This window comes from Sceloporus undulatus, chromosome 4 (assembly GCF_019175285.1).
Source record: "Sceloporus undulatus isolate JIND9_A2432 ecotype Alabama chromosome 4, SceUnd_v1.1, whole genome shotgun sequence".
In the NCBI taxonomy this organism is placed as follows: domain Eukaryota; kingdom Metazoa; phylum Chordata; class Lepidosauria; order Squamata; family Phrynosomatidae; genus Sceloporus; species Sceloporus undulatus.
The window spans coordinates 130,999,484-131,015,996 of record NC_056525.1 but is presented as its reverse complement, the minus strand read 5'-3'; the positions used below and the strand labels follow the sequence as shown (position 1 = coordinate 131,015,996).

Sequence of the window (16,513 nt, the reverse complement as noted above, 5' to 3'; positions counted from 1 at the left end):
GAGGGGCCAAGGCAAGGGGCAGGGCTTTCCCGGAGGAGGGAGCACAGCACGGGGCCAGTGCCCGGCGGGCGGGGTGTCTTCCTGGCGCTTCTCTGGCCGGCCACGTGGCCCGAAGGAGCATGGTTCCCTTTCCTTCAGCATGGCCTACAAGAAAACGCCGCCCAGGGTTCGGCAGCCAGGGCCACTGTCTGGGCAAGAGAGTCTTTGGGCGCCTGTCTCCAGTTCCCCCCTTCCCTCTGCCTGGCTGCAGTCTTCCCAGCCTCAGGGCCAGCAAGAGCCTGAAGGAGAAGCAGACGTCTGGGCAAAGCATCTAGCAGGCCAGGTTTCCCGGCACACAGAGGGACACCGCAAGGATCGGCAGCGGAGCGGGTTTAGAGCATCTGTACTCCGCTCTTCAGCCACAATATTAAATGGCTCCCCTGCCCTCAGGCTGACAATCTCAAAGGCAGGACACAAAAGGAGAAGGGAACGGTTCTCTCCCTCCGAGGCCTGGACCAAGGCAGAGGGACCGGAGGGAAGGAGGGAGGGAGGACTCTGCTTCTGAGTTCAGGCCTCCCTCTCCCTCTCGGCTGGATGAGGTCTGATGGCAAGGCTTTTCTACTCTCTCCAAGGGGAGAGAGCCCCAGCCCCAGAAGTAAAGCCTACATCCTCAGATGCATTTAGGCGTAGTCTACTTTAGTCTAGGAAAGCTCTTGCTGCCAACTTCTCTTTCAGTTAAGCTGTTAAAAACTAGGGAAATATATGTGAAATCACATAATTATATTTTTACATAAATAGACAGGAATCAGAAATGGCTCAGAAGAAAAGAATATTTCTATGCGAAATATACAGAATACTAAAAAATGTTGGCCCTCCTTATACACAGATTTTTTATACACGGATTCAAGCATCCACAAAATATTTGTAAAAAAGTATAATTTTTCAAGTACAAACTGGCCTGTTACGACTAACAAAATAAGCGCTTGGGTCTCTTGAAGGTATGTTATTTAAATGATGCATGCATCCTAAGAATCCGGAGCTGCACCAAAGCTGCAGGCACGCCAGTGCTTAGGAATGAGTGTGGCTTTGGCGCGACCATCCGACCTCTTAGACCCATGCATCATTTAAATAGCATACCCCCAAAGAGACCCAAAGCAGCTTATTGACAGCTCTAACAGGCCCTTGGTTTTCCCATTCTACAGTACATAAGGACACCATTGTTGCTAGGTCATGAGATTTAATATGGACTTGAGCAGACACAGATTTTGTTATACATGGGGGATCTTGGAACCAAAACCCAGCGGATAACAAGAGCCCACTGTATAATAGAACTATAAAGTGGCAACATAAATATGTTTATGTCTTATGTACACAGGCTATGAAATAATGCGGTCAGACTAATGCAAAATGAACCAATATCAATCAAATTGTCTCCTGATATATGTAATGTTTTATAGGCTCAGTAAGTCTACAATGAAAGACTTCTTTCCTTTTTTTGTAAGTATGAAAAAACTAAAAATATATTTTAAAAGTTATTCAAAGGTGCTACAAAATCTCTCTAAGTACCAATTCTACAGACTTAACACATCTATATCTTTATATTTTCAGAAAAGACTGAAATGATGGTGTGTATACTGTGGGAGCTGCAGTGGACAAGGCAGGGTTGGACAGTGTCAGTAAGGCAGCTCTAAATCCTTCCTTGAAGGAGAGAGACCTAGGGAGCTGCTGCGTTATGCCAAGGCAGACCATTAATCTACCTGGCCTGACATTGGTGATACTGACTGGCCAAAGTTTGACCAGGTCATTGGGAACTACATCCAGTGGCACATGGAATGGCTTTAATAGATTGGCTGTTTCTAACAGCCAGTCACTTATTGCCAAGCCAACCCTGGTATGGTATAAACAGTATGAAATCTATATGAATATTATAGAGTCTTCAGACACCTTAAAGGCTAAGAAGTTTTATTTGACATAAGCTTTTTGTAAGTATGGTTCATTTCATTGGATACATCTGATCTGAATTTGTTGAAGTTTGCAGTTCTTGATCACTTCCTCAGATGACACAGTAAGAGTTACTTTCACATCGTATTACTGTTTTGTTTAGTGTCTTTTGAATCGGATTGAAATAGATAGTCCACAAAAGCTTATGCCAAATAAACTTGTAAATTGTTTAAGATGATGTATGATTCTTGGTTATTTTTTCTGAAACAGACATGATACGGCTATACAGCTCTTCTCCCCCCAAAAGAATAAAAAACCTTAGTGTGTAACATCACAATGCTGCTGGCACGTTCTGTTCACAACTACTATCAATTATATTCAGTTTACCACCACTCCATGCCTCTATATGTGACACAGCTCCACAGACTTCTGTGGGATGGAACGAGGTGTTGGTATCTATCTTTTGCTCTTTGTACAAATGATTTCAGGTTTAAGATGTGATTACTAATATGGGAGAATGAGACCTTACCTTACTTATCAGTTCATGTAATTACAGAATCTTAAAAATTGGAAGAGACCCCTGCCATGTAGGAATACAACTAAAGCTGTCCTGAAAGATGCCCATACAAACTAGGATCCAAAAACACACCCTGCAGAAATAATCCAATCTGAGATGGCTTTAACTGCCATGGCTCAGTGCTAGGGAATTCTGGGGACTGTAGTTTTGTGACTTGAGACATTTAGCCTTCTCTGTCAGAGTGCTCTGGTGCCATAACCAACTAGAATTCCCAGGATTCCCTGGCACTGAGCCAGAGCAGTCAAAGCAGTCTCACACTGGATTATTTCTGCAGTGTGTTTTGGACCTAGGTTTAAAGACCTTCAGAGATGGATATTAAATCCATTACTCTCTGAGACAATCTAGTCCACTGTCAACAGTTTTTGCAGTAAAAAAAAAAGTTCTTAGTATTTAGGTAGGATCACCTTTTTTTTGTAATGTTAACCTACTGGTTCATGTTTTAGTCTCTGGAGAAGCAGAAAACAAGCTTGTTCCATTTTCTACATGACATCCCTGAGATATTTAGTTATCTCAGTCTTTTTTCCTCCAAGTTAAATCATACCCTGCTGCCTCAGTCATTCTCATAAGACTTGGTTTCCAGATCTTTGATCATCTTGGTCACCCTTTTCTGGACACATTCCAGCTTGTTGATAGCCTTCTTGAACTGTGATGCCCAGAACTGGATGCAGTATTTCAGGTGAAGTATGATCAAAGCACAATATAGCAGGACCTTGATCTGGACACTATACTCTTGTTGATGTTGCTCAGTATTCCAAATACAAATGCCTGAAAGAGAACTGGATGAATAAAATCTTGGAAGAAAATGAAGTACCATGCAGGGATATAGTAATTCCCAAAAGGTTTACATTTGTATAGGAACTGAGGCAGCCACTAACAAAGTCACTCCATTCATTTGTCCATTCATTCATAAAGTGGGTTATGTAGCAACAAATAAGGTAATACAACAAACTGATGAAACCCAAATAACACTGCACAAACTTCATCAGGCAAGGCAAGCCAAGCCAAGGCAAATGAATAACTACTGCTTCCTAATTTTTACAAACCAATAAAATCCTACAGGTCTTTGGGAGATCAGGGGAAACTGGTAAGGTGAGCTTTACATGGAAAGCTGGGAGTTAAAAAGGTCCTAGTTGGGGAGTGAGGAATCCGTGCCCTTTAGGATGGTTGGATACTACCTCTATGATCCCTACCTGTTCTGGAGCTGATGGGAGTTGCAATCCAACAACATCCAGAGGGCCAAAGGTTTTCCATTCCTTTCCTACACCTTCCCCCCACTACCTGCACATCTTCATATAAAGGCCTCATTGGCACAGCTTAAAGAGGACTAGAATAATAGAGTTGGAAGGGATGACAAGGGCCATCCAGTCCAACCCCCTGCCATGCAGGAAGTCACAATCAAAGCATCCCCAACAGCTGGCCATCCAGCCTCTGTTGAAAGACCTCCAAAGGAGTTGACTCTGCCACACTCTGAGGAAGTGTGTTCCACTGCACAGGAAGCTGCTTCCCTTCAGATCCCTGGTACCTGGTTCTAGGCTGTTTTGAGTGTAGCAAAACAAGCAGTAAACTTTCACAACATGCAATTACCTTTTCTTAGGCAATCTGAACAAGTAATACTTAACAAAATTAGATTACAGAACTAAAGAAAGGCAATGTTTGTTTGCTTACTGTTATTTATTTTGAAGAAAATATTTTTATGCACTAGTTCTGTTGCAACTTCTAAATTAAAAAAAAATAGTGTGGAACTTTTCTTAATTTTCTATAGATCAGCATGTAAGAAAGTATGAGGAACCATTCTGGATCAAATCAAAAGCTACCCTGTTCCCAAAGCAGACAGTGAGATGTCCTTATGGAAAGCCTGCAAAGATACTGCATTGTTGATAGTCTCATGCTCCCCAATAACAGATGTCCACAGACACACTGTCAAAAGTACTACAGGGAATATCTATCACGACTAGTAGCCACAAAAAGCTCCATGTTCTATGAATATAACATAATACATAGGAGGTATACATACATACATACGTACATACAAATATATATGTAGCACTGAACATGTGAAATATGAATACATTTCAAGATAAATTTATTCAGATTTCTCATACCTTTCCACATAAATCTTTCTTAAAAAAATTAGGCTGCAGATCTGTGCACACTTGCTTATAAGGCACACTTGCACGCATGGGACAATGCTGCAGAATTGACCAGGTACTCCTGGTCAGTAGTAAGGCAGATCAGGGAATAGGGTCTCTGCCTGTGTTGGATGAGGTTACAGATGTCACAGATCAGGTTCTCTTCCATTTTCCTGGAGTCACCTCTGAGCCTGGCTGCCCAGATTCCCACAGTGACCGGGAATGCATTTGCACAGCTAAAACTAGTGTGCCAACTGTGCTCGTTCCCATGAGATGTCAGGCTCCAATGACCCTTCCCTTGATTACATCCTGCTGGACTACTGTAATACACTCTATGTGGGGTTGTCTTTGGAAACTGTTTGGAAACTTCAGTGGGTCCAAAAGTCTATAGCTAGGTCCAGTTACATGGAGCATATAACTCCCTTGTTAAAACAACTTTGCTGGCTACCAGTTTCAGGCACAACTCAAAATGCTGGTAATTTGCTCCTCCAGCTGTTTTGGACTTCAGCTCCCAGAAGCCCGAGCCAACTTGGCCAACAGTCAGGAATTCTAGGAGCTGAAGTGAAAAACATCTAGAAAACCAAAGCTTGGGAATCATGTGTCTAGACTATCTGAAAGATCATATTTCCCCATATGAACCTGCCAGAATTCTGAGATTTACAAGGGAAGGCGTTCTCTTGATCCCACTACCATCACACACCCACTTGGTGAGGACATGAAAGAGTAATCCTTTTCAGTGGCTGCTCCCACCCTTTGGAACTCTCTTTCACAGAAAGGTAGGCTGGCCCTCTCCTTGCTCTCTTTTTGCTGGCAGACAAAGACCTTTTATTTAAGCAAGTTTTTAGTATTTAAGCAGGGGAACTTCTTATTAGGATGTGTGTTTTACAATGGGCCCTTGGTATCCACTGGGGTTTGGTTCCAGGTAATTTCGTGGATAGCAGAATCCATGGATGCTCAAATGTCACTAAATACAATGGATAGTAAAATGGTATCCCTTATACAAAATGGCAAAATCAAGGGTGCTTTACAGAGCGCCCAAAAAGAGCGCTCTGCCAGTGCCTGTGTTTGCTGCGCCAGGGAACCGCAGGGTTCTTTTTGCAGTGCAGTTTTGATGCTGCAAGGCACCAATGGCGCACTTGTGGCGTCATTTCTGTGCTGCGATGTGTGGACGCTAAGCGTCCGCTACATCAAAATGGCAGCGCCTATGTAGAATGGGCGCCGCCATTTTGTACATGCTCGGCATGTACTAGGGTTAGGGGCGTCCAAAAAGGACGCCCCTTCCTAACCCTAGTACGTGCCGACCACGTACTTTTGAGCGGTGTGTAACCCATCTAAGTTTGCTTTTTGGAATGTATACATTTTAAAAATATTTTCAAGCTGTGGATACTTGAATCTGTGAATTAAAAATCTGTAGATATGAAGGGCCAACTGTATTTTTATTTTTGTTAACTTTTGTATGTCTTTCACATGATTTTATACTGTTTACTGTGGGGATTTTTAATATATATTTTAAAATGGTTAAGATTTTTAAACGATTCTCTTGGGAACCACCTAGGGTCCCACTCTGGAAGAAAACTGTCTCGTACATGAAATAAATGAAACAAAGTGAAAACCTGTTTCTACCTTTATAACTGTCTCTAAATGTTCAATAAATGAAAGGTAACCAAAGTAGAAGTTTCATTCAGAATGACAGTCCCACAGGGGTGAGCTGCATGGCTTGCCCAGTCCTAGGTAGAGTTCTCATACTTAAGCTTGTTGATTCCAGCAGTTTTCTTTAAGCTAAACTGTATAGAAAAGCTCTCATTTTTCCCCTTGTCAGAGGCTCTAATGTTTTTTAAAAAATGAACAGTAGCAATATGGAGGGGGCAATGTGTTCCTAGGATAGGAGCAGTAATCATGGGGAAAGCTTCATTTTCTACTACATTTCTGCCTGTTGTGCTAGCATCCCAGAAAAGCAAGCCCATTTGCTAATGGTTATCACACAGAAGAGCACAACAAGGAGTTAAAGGCACATTACTTAGGGTTCAATGCTAATTTGGGTATCAAAAAGAGACAAACAAATCTCCATAAGCCTGCCTGATTTCACAGAGGCCTGATACTCCCCAATCAGGACCTGTCCTTTTCCAGGACATGTCTCCATTTCTCCCTCCTCTCCAGGAGGAATGCCTAAAGTCCTCTTCCTCTGCCTTCTTTCACCAGCTGTGCCCTTAATTAAGAGGCTGTGAAGTGGAGGAGAGAAGCGGGGCGAGGGAAGTGTGTGTGTATCCCTTGAAGAAAAAAGCATTCTCCCTAAAGCAAGAGACCCTGGGAAATCTGGAAACAGAAGGCATCTGGAGGCTTGTTTTCCACACAGCTGCAATTACATGAAGGGAGTGAATTAGCAAGCAAAATGGACATGCAAATATGGTAGTTTTGCAAATTTGCTTATTTCTTGATTCCCCTCACTTTCTCCCTGGATTCTGTCCTGATTGTGCGCAGTGTCATGTGGAAAGCAACTGCAAACTTGTCTCTAATGCCCTGGATGACCCTGCATTGGCCCCACTTTAACCTTCCAATTTTCCCTGTGTGAAAAAGTCCTAAGAGTACTACTTTCAAAATTCTCATAATTATATTCTTACAAGGAATAGTGTTCCGTTATTTGATATGAATATTTGACATTCTATTATATGTTATTTCAGTTGCTGATCAATAATAGACATGCAACTTTATTTAGTATTTCACAGTACTGAAACGCAGAGGAATACCAGGGTGGTTTCCAAAGTCCCTTCAAACTCCAGGATTCACTTTCCACACCAGTTTTTCTGCGCAGCTGCTCCTACCAGCTGCAGGGAATCCTGCATCACACCAACATTTCAAATGGAGCCACTGCTGAGATTCAGTCACCACCCCTCATGAACTAAAAGTGTGACCTCAAACACACCCAGCATTCCCTTTTGTAGCTACACAATGCAGAGGAATATCAGTGGCAGTGGTGAGCAATCAGGGAAGCTTGAATGAATCTCTTCCCACTGAGGAACAGTCAAAATGCTTCCCCCAAACCCAGAGTGATCTGGAAGACAATCTGAAAACTATTTGGAGTACTTTCAGATGTAGGGTGCCTAAGCCCATAAATCAAAAGGCACTAATCAAATTTTCCCCTCTGCAGATTTTTGGTGGTAATAAAACAATTTTAAAATAGTGGGGAAATGGAAGAAGCTTAAAATGGAACACAAAATACTCCATCCCCTTAAACCTCCATATTCGACTGCATGGAAGGGTAGTAAAACTAGGCTCCAGCAACAGCAGAGCTTCCATTCAATCTGGAGGACCTGTGGGAAGATCAGCAGAAAAATCCAGAATGGGTTCACCACCTCTTGCTGTGGCAGCCATGGTTGCATGATAAAAGTCTTATCTAGAAGCACCCTTGGAGTGTGACCGACACAACTTCATGATAGGCATGCAGTGTTTTTAGTAGTATTGGGTGCTTCACATAGTACTTTTTCTGTCATATAACCTTTAATAACATTCCATCATAATTTGTACTGGACAGTAGTTGACAGCTTATGAGATTTCATATTTGAAACCTAAAAACATGATGTCCTTCAGCATTCAGCATTATTTGTGCACTATATGGAAATTACAGCAGCACCTACAGTGGTTGCCAGAGCTTACTAAAAATTGTAGTGTTCCTATACAAAGAGGTAGACATCATTAAACTGGCATTTCCAGACAGTATTACTGAATAGGCATGTCACCCTCCCAAATGTGCTCAGGCATTTTTATTGTAAGTCAGATCGAAAGGCCCCTTTGTAATCTCCTTCCCGTTTCAATTTAGAAGAAATTAGAGAAGATAAAAGCCACCAAGCACTCACAACTGTCTACTCATTGAAGAGATTAGAGGGAACAGGTTAGTTGCAACCCACCCTGCTCACCCAAAGTGCTTCCCTCCTTTTCATCAAAATATCCAGTGCTGAGTTTGGGATATAAAGACCAGCACCAAGGATTTCTAGAAAGGTTATAGGATGGACTAGTAAGGGTGGAGGTTCTAGCAAGACTACATTTCCTGGAAAACATTAACATGGAATTTGAGCAGGATGCTACTAGGGTCTAAGGGATTTCTTCTGTATTTCATCATGGGTTAAGTTTCTTGCTGTACTTAATGAGACTATCAAATTTACAAAAACACAAAGTCTTTGGGCACCTAGATGGATAGAGCTTCACCTGAAGTGACATTATCAGGAGGCTGTCACTCAGATACAGAAAGTAGGTTCTGTATCTCCAGGCACAAGTAAGAAATAGGCCAAATGTGGTTGCAAATTTGCCTTTGCAAGGGTAAGCGGAGGCATGAGTTCATAAAGGCATTTAGTTCATAAAGAAGAATTAAAGTGCTATCATATGCAGACTTCAACAAAAGTTACAGCAAAACAGGATTACCCACTTACAGGTGACACTACTGACAAGGAGAAATACCATGCGCTCATAAGACAAGGCCAACATTGGAAGGAAGAGTACTGCTCTCAGAGCAGAGGTATCACTCTCTGAGTACTCTCATTTCAAAGGGCACTCTAGATTACCAACCATCTGTTGTGATCAGAATCAAGGATAGAAATGTTGACGTGAAGCACTGCTCTGTTCAATAGCATTTGCCTGTTGTGCTTATGGGGCAGATCCTGTGTTTACACGCATGCATGTGTTGTGCATGTGTGCACAAATTACAGTTGTGAAGATTATCTTTGCTCAGGCTGGTTCCCATGCAGTCTACACTGAGGGCCCAATGCCATTCTAGCACAAGCTGGCTGTCCCCATTAGCTGATTTCCCATGATAGGGGTAGGAATGCCCAGCTGCTAGAAAAGGTACTTGCTTTTTTCTTAAGATGCTTCCTACCCAAATGACTTGAGGAGACTAAGCTATCTCAGGGGGATATGGCATCAGTTCTGATATGTGGTTTAGGATATGTATACCTTCAAGTAGTTTCCGACTAATGGCAACCCTAAGGCAACCCTTTTGGGTTTTTCTCAGCAAGATTTGTTCAGAGGAGTTTGCCTATTCCTTCCCTCAAGGCTGAGAGCCACCCAGTGGGTTTCCATGGCTGAGTGAGGATTTGCACCCTGATTTCCAGAGTCATAGTCAACATTCCAACTACTACACCATGCTGGCTCAACAAATAACAAATATAGTGACAGATCTATGGAAGATATACAGCTACAGCAGAGCTGCAGTGGCTCGTTAAAGGAGGTAATTCTACTCAAAGGACAATAAGTCTAGGCTGCGGCCTTCAGTGTCTAGAGTGGATGTCTTTGCCTTTGACAGCTCCATGCCAATTTGCAATTGACATTCAGGATCACTTTTGTCAGCAGTTAAGTTGAGTCCATGAGCTTCCTGGAAAGCAGAAGAGGATATTCTGTAAGTAGTGCTCATCTTGGGCTCCAGGTTCTCCTTATGAATGAGATCAGGAATGAGATCCTTTGGTGTCAATGAACTGATTTCTGTCCAGTCTCCCTTCGTCCTGGTATGTTGGTATGAACATTCCTGGTTTTCTGCAGAAAACGAGTCTTCCATACTACCTACCAATGGTTGAGGAGCAATCAGCATATCTTGAGTGGTCTTCAACGCTCTTGGGGTGCGCTTTTTGGTAATCAGTGGAGGTGGATTCAGCCGGGGAATGGAGTCATTTTGTGCTTGCCTACAAACACAAGAAGTATGGTTAAAGGAAAGATTCCGTATGAACTTCAACAAGAATGACTTGGAACCAACACAAATTTCTAGCTCTTAATATTATCATCTTCTTGGCTAGTGTGAAAAGCTGGTCTTGCCAGTTAAGAAATGCCTGCCACTTCAAACAGAGCTCAAACATGGAGCCTTCTGTAAAAACTCATGTGCAGTAACTATTTATTCTAGCAGGATAGCACAGAGGAGGCTAGCACCATGATCCGGATGCTTTTTTATCTCACTGCTATCAGGAGGAATTCCTGTTTATTGTCAGCTTATTGGTGTGTGAAACTTTCTGGTGAACTGTTTGGGTTTCCTGAATGTTTAAGTAACCTTTTCTATTATCCCACATTAGGAGAAATTATAGTAGGAACTGTGGTTGAACTAGGCAAAGACAGCAAGGGGAGGAGGAGGAGACAGAGGTGGCGGCTAGCAGCTTTCTTGCTGTGGCATCTATGAGGTGGGAAGCTTGCAAATAATAGCTGCCAATTAGGCTCATGAAACTACTTACCCCTCTGGCTGATCCTGGCATTCCTGCAGAATGTTATGTGTACAGGACAATGCTGCCCCTGCACCCTTGTTGATCTCTGTTACTCCCACGTTGCTATGGTTGGTAGGTTCCTTCCTACGTAGGAAGTCATTGACTTTTGCACCCACAGTCTTGCCAAGGTTCTTGAGAGGTTGGCTTCCTCTGCCCCAGTCCAACTGGCCTTGCAGATTCATGCCTGGGAAAGACTGGGCGTGCAGGGAGGCGGGTTTAGTGACTGGCAGCTTTGGCACAGGGGTAGTGTTTGAATTCTCAAACATGCTTTGGTCAACTGCAAAAGAAAGAAAACAATACCAAAAAATTGAGCAATAGCAAAGAGTGAATAAATAAAATGTCCAAACTCAAGGCCAGATAACTCAAACCCTGGAACAAGAAAGCCAGTAAAGGTTTCTAAAAGGGTAACATCACCCCACTAAGAGTTATAAAAATGTAAAAAAATCAAAACATTAAATGATATAAAACACTAGAGGCCAGACGCATTTCGACAACTGTCTTCCTCAGTGGCCTGCAACTATTTAAAATATAATATATCTGCTCATCACAATGTGTCTGCGCTCAACTCAAAAGCAACAATGATCTAGTACTGCTCACTAAGACCCTTATATAGACAGCTACTCTGGTAATTGGAACAATCCTGACAAGACTCAGGAAAAGATCCCAGGGAAAACCATGGGTGTAAAAGAGCAATAAAAAGCTCAAATCCCCAACTTGCACTTGGGCACACCAGGGATTCAGATCTCCAATGATGGATCAATTTGGGTTCCAATTCTTTGGAAAAAAGAATATCTCATCCATGCACCCAAATTTTAATTAAATTCTTCTCCTATTTTCAGAGTCTCTTATATGGCTAGCCAAACTAGTAGTGGGAACCACTCTGCCAAAACTCAAAGTGGAAAAACTAAGGGAGAAACATAGGGTATGGAAAGACATACAAAAACTCAAACTAACCAATTCACATTTTCATTTAAACCCACCAGGGATTCAAATTTCAAACGATGAATCCATTTTAGTTCCAATATTTGTAGTTGTTTTATGTTTTTAATATTGGAAATCCCATCTATGCACCAAAATTTGAATGAATCAAAAGCATGACGTTCCTATAAAAATGTTTTACCAATGGGGCTTCTATTTTATGTTTTTTTTTAATACAACTTCTGTGTTCAATGATTCATGTTCTTATCTCTCTGCTGGTCATACCCACATACAGTAGTTTACAAGGGCATTCAATTATGTATATAACATTTTTACTTGCACATGTGAAAAATTTATATATTTCAAAACGTCTGCTATCAGCAGTGTTCACAAAACATTTCAAATTGCTGCTATGTCTACATACTGAACAATGTCCACAGATGTGATGTCCCTTGACAGTCAAACTCTTTTGTATGACTGGAAAGCCAGAGTCTGCCCGTACTAATATGTTCTTGATGTTTTGAGTACATTTATAGGCAAACATCGGTTTGTTTTTATATCCTGGTATGTTTTCCAGCAGGTGCCAATGTTTCATGATACTTTCTTTCACCCTCTGTGAATGTGTATTGAAAGTATGTGGTATAACTACCCTATCGGGTACCTTTTTGGGTCTGGACTCAAACAGAAGTTTCTTTCGGTCTAACCTATGTACTCTATCATGTGCCTCTTTAATAACATTAAAGGGATACCCTTTCTCCAAAAACTGGAGGCATGTAATGTTCGATTCTCTTTCGTATCTTTCCAGTGTTTTGCAATTACGTCTGATACGTAAGAATTGTGAATATGGAAGGTTATTTTTAAGAGGCATTGGATGATAGCTGTCATATCTTAAAAAAGAATTAACATCCCTTGGTTTTCTGTATAAGTTAGTTTCAAACGAGCCCCTTGCTGTATGAATATTTACATCCAGAAAATTCACTGTACAGGAACTATATATCATATCAAATTTGATGCTTTCATGGATACCATTAAGAAAAACCAAAAATTCCTTTGGAGAAGTTTCAGATCCCACCCATATGCAAAAAATATCATCTAAAAATCTCTTCCACGTATTTATATTGGGGGGGGGGGGGGGGAGAATAGTTCATTACTTAATATATATGAGCGTTCAAAATGGTCCATGTATAAGTTTGCTAACTCTGGGGCAAACATACAACCCATTGCTACCCCAGAGGTTTGCCAATAGAATTGGTTACCGAATTTAAAATAGTTTTTGGTCAAAGTTATTTCTATAAGGTGTAACAGAAAATGAATAGGGGGAGTCCCATATGACTAGACAGCAGGACTGCTTCTAAAATCTCCAAGGCCTCATCTTGAGGAATGTTGGTGTAAAGTGATATGACATCCAGTGTCACAAAAAAAAATTTTTTTTTCTACAGGTGGTGTAAGTTGTTCTATATATTTGACAAACTCCTTGATGTCCTTTATATAAGATGGTATATCAGGAACGATGAAATATATGTAGCCAATGGTTCCAAAATAGAACCACAGCCTGACACAATAGGTCTACCCAGAACTGTAATCTTATCCTTATGTATCTTAGGTAATAAGTAAAATAGAGGGATCCTATCCGAGGAGTCCAATAGATATTCATAAACGTTGGTTTTTATATACCCCATATTTAATGCCTCTTCCAGAGTGATTTTTATATATTTCAATATATCTTCTGTAGGGTCTTTCATACATTCCTTATAGTGTTTTACATTTGCTAATTGCCTATATGCCTCTGTTTCATAATCTTTCCTTCCCCATATAACTATAGCACCTCCTTTATCCGCTAGTTTAATTATTATATCTTGCCTTTTTTGCAAGTTTTGCAATGTAGCTCTATGTAATTTGGATAGATTGTGCCAACTGTTGGATTGGGAGGTAAAGATGTCCTGCATATCCTTTAACACTTTGTCCTGAAAGACCTTGATGTATGGATCATCAATATTGGGGTTGAAATTGGATTTCTTTTGAGAATTCTTATATCTATCTGTGTCCGGGGGACCCAGGTATCCACTGGTTGAACCATTCCTGGGAAAAAAATTGCCAATCTAATTTTCCGGAAAATTTGATGAACTTCCCGCATATTATCAAAAGAATTATGCCTGGGAGTTGGAACAAACGAAAGACCTTTGATTAGAACTTCTATTTCCAGACCAGATAACAAGGAGTTTGGAGAGGTATCTGCCCTTGTACAATTTTCTTCCTTCCACATCTCTGTCCTTGGATCTCCACCTGTTGGACTGTTTTTCTAAAAAAGTTCTTCTTCTGGTATTGAAATTTTCCACAGAATAATCAGTCGAAGAATCCGTTGTGACACCCCCTAGGCTTTTATCTTCCTTACTTGTATCCAGACTTGTATCAAACGAAACCCTTTTCTTCTTGTTTGTAGGAGTCAGACCACTAAGGGATTTCCAAGAATATACTTTACCTTCTTGGTAATCCCTGAGGTCCCCTTTGGAATTTTTTAAGTTTGAGATCTTTAAGTTCACTCATTTTATGAGTTACTTGCGCATCAAATTCCTCTAATTTACTGTTTAATATTCTAGAGTTCATCATCTTACCAAGTTCCTGTTTATGATGTTCTAATTTATCAGCCAGAACCTTACACTCCTGTTGGCTAGTTTCTATCAAGAGGACCATGAGATCTAGAGAACATTTATTAAGTATAGCCTCCCATTTATGGGTAAACTCTTGGTTTTCTAGAAACATACCAGAAGGTTTTATAATTCTTAAAACTCTTGGGATCATCTGTGCTTTACTGTATTCCCCCAGTGCTCCCATGTGTTTCTCGTCTCCCTTTTTTCAGAGATAATTCCAAAAGTATGTTACAATCTGTTCTTTCATGTTTGGTGTTACTGGAATTACAAAAAAAGAATCTGTTTGTAAAAGGTTTTGTATATACTCTGTGGAGTAACTGAATGTCTCCATCTTCTTTGTCGACCACACCCTATGTAAAGCAAACCAACAAAAGTCCCTAACGACCAAAAAACCCAAGATGTAAGGCAAGTTTCAGGCAGAGCAATCTTGCACTGTTTACCTTGTCAGATGATCCAGCAGAATAGACTAAATGCAATGAAATTATGTCAGAACTCCAAAGCCAATTGCTAATCAATATTCTCATCCACTATAGTTACTGTTCATATTATTGCAATGGCTTTAGACTGTAGTTCTGCCAGCTTGCTTTGCTAAGGGGGGTTGGGATGTTTTGGCGGGATAGCTGAATAGGTTTGGAATGCACTGTTTAATTAGTAGGAGACATCTGCAGAGCTTCTTCAAGGTCAACCTGCTTTCTCTAGCCTGGGAAGCAAACAGGAGGGAGAGAGGTGGGGAGTAGAAGGCGGGAGAGTAAAAAAGGTGGGGGCCAGCCAAGAGTGCTTTTAACTTGAGGCTTGAGATTTGTGTTTCAGAGTTCACTAAAAAGTCTGTCTGATCACTTTCATTCATATCTCAATAAACTTCACTGCTTTTAAGCAAGTTGCTGTTGGAGATTATTGGTGAAGGTTGTTGGATCTCACAAATTATTAGGACTAAATGAAATAGTGACAAAGAAGTCTCATTCATTTTTGTGGACCACTTCTAACTGGGGCTAACACAGAACTTCATCTACAGACAGAACCCAAGTCTGCCTAACATTAATAGACTTCATAATCTGGGAGACAGGGCTAGCTCAAGATATTTTGTGCCCTGGGATAAAGATTAAACTAAATTAAGTTTGTTGGCAGTTCACTCTTTCTTTAACACTGGCAATGGGACAGCACCATTCACTGTGCCTGAAGGCAGCAGGCTAGTTTGGGGGGGGGGGGCAAGAGCAGGCCAGCTGGTACATGTAGCTTTATCATCCAACAGTTTGTTGCCTCTCTCCACTCTGCCTCTTTCTTTCTCTTTCTTTCTTTCTTTTCTGGCTCTCATGTTTATCTGTGCATCCAGATATTTGTGCCAGGAGGATTTTCAGATTATATGATTCCTCCCTCATGCCTCCCAGTTGTTTTCATCTGATTTCTCCACCACTGAGTTAGTTATGCTGTTCTCAGTATTTCTTGCAGAAATGACCTAAACATTGAATTGTTCTGAACGTGGGTTTCTGAATGTGACTATCTTAAAACATAGAGGAATTTTCCTCCTGCTGAGAACCTACCCAAGATATTAAAATTAGTTTCAACTAAGGGTAAATTTGCCCCTCTGCAGTAGCTCAGCTTGTCAGAATCTTCTTTGTTCCAGCTGTTCTCTGACACATATAAAAAGCACTGCTACATAAATGTAGTAGAGTAGCCATATTAATACAGCACAACAGTGGATTTTTAGAATTTCATGTACAATAAATAGACCCAAGGATGGGCAAGAGATGTTAGCCTGTTACAGACTGCCAAAATGAAGCTGCTTCAGGTCTCTTTGGAGGTATGCAATGCCTCCAAATATGCATGCATATTTAAATGATGCATGCATCCTAAGAATCCGGAAGCTGCACCAAAGCTGCACTCCAGTGCTTAGGAATGGAGTGTGGCTTTGGCGCGACCTCCGGACTCTTAGGACCCATGCATCATTTAAATAGCATACCTCCAAAGAGACCCGAAGCAGCTTTATTTGGGTAGTCTGTAACAGGCCAAAGAGATACACATAAGCAAATGCAACAACCCTTGCAAGTAATTCAATTTAATTATTTAAATTGAAGAAATATTTTATTATGTGCC

At 41.1% G+C, this 16,513-nt stretch overlaps 1 protein-coding gene across 1 annotated transcript in view; it reads right to left on the bottom strand.

Moving 5' to 3' along the window:
• Positions 1-8,099: 8,099 nt before the first annotated feature.
• Positions 8,100-16,513, bottom strand: part of LOC121929313 (carboxyl-terminal PDZ ligand of neuronal nitric oxide synthase protein-like) — a 60,546-nt gene continuing 52,132 nt past the window's right edge. The window contains exons 7-8 of the mRNA XM_042464738.1: positions 10,827-11,133; positions 8,100-10,289 (exon numbers count right to left, since the gene is read on the bottom strand). Of these exons, the coding sequence (XP_042320672.1) occupies positions 9,848-10,289; positions 10,827-11,133 (749 nt within the window). The 3' untranslated portion in view covers positions 8,100-9,847. The remainder of the gene's footprint in view (positions 10,290-10,826; positions 11,134-16,513) is intronic.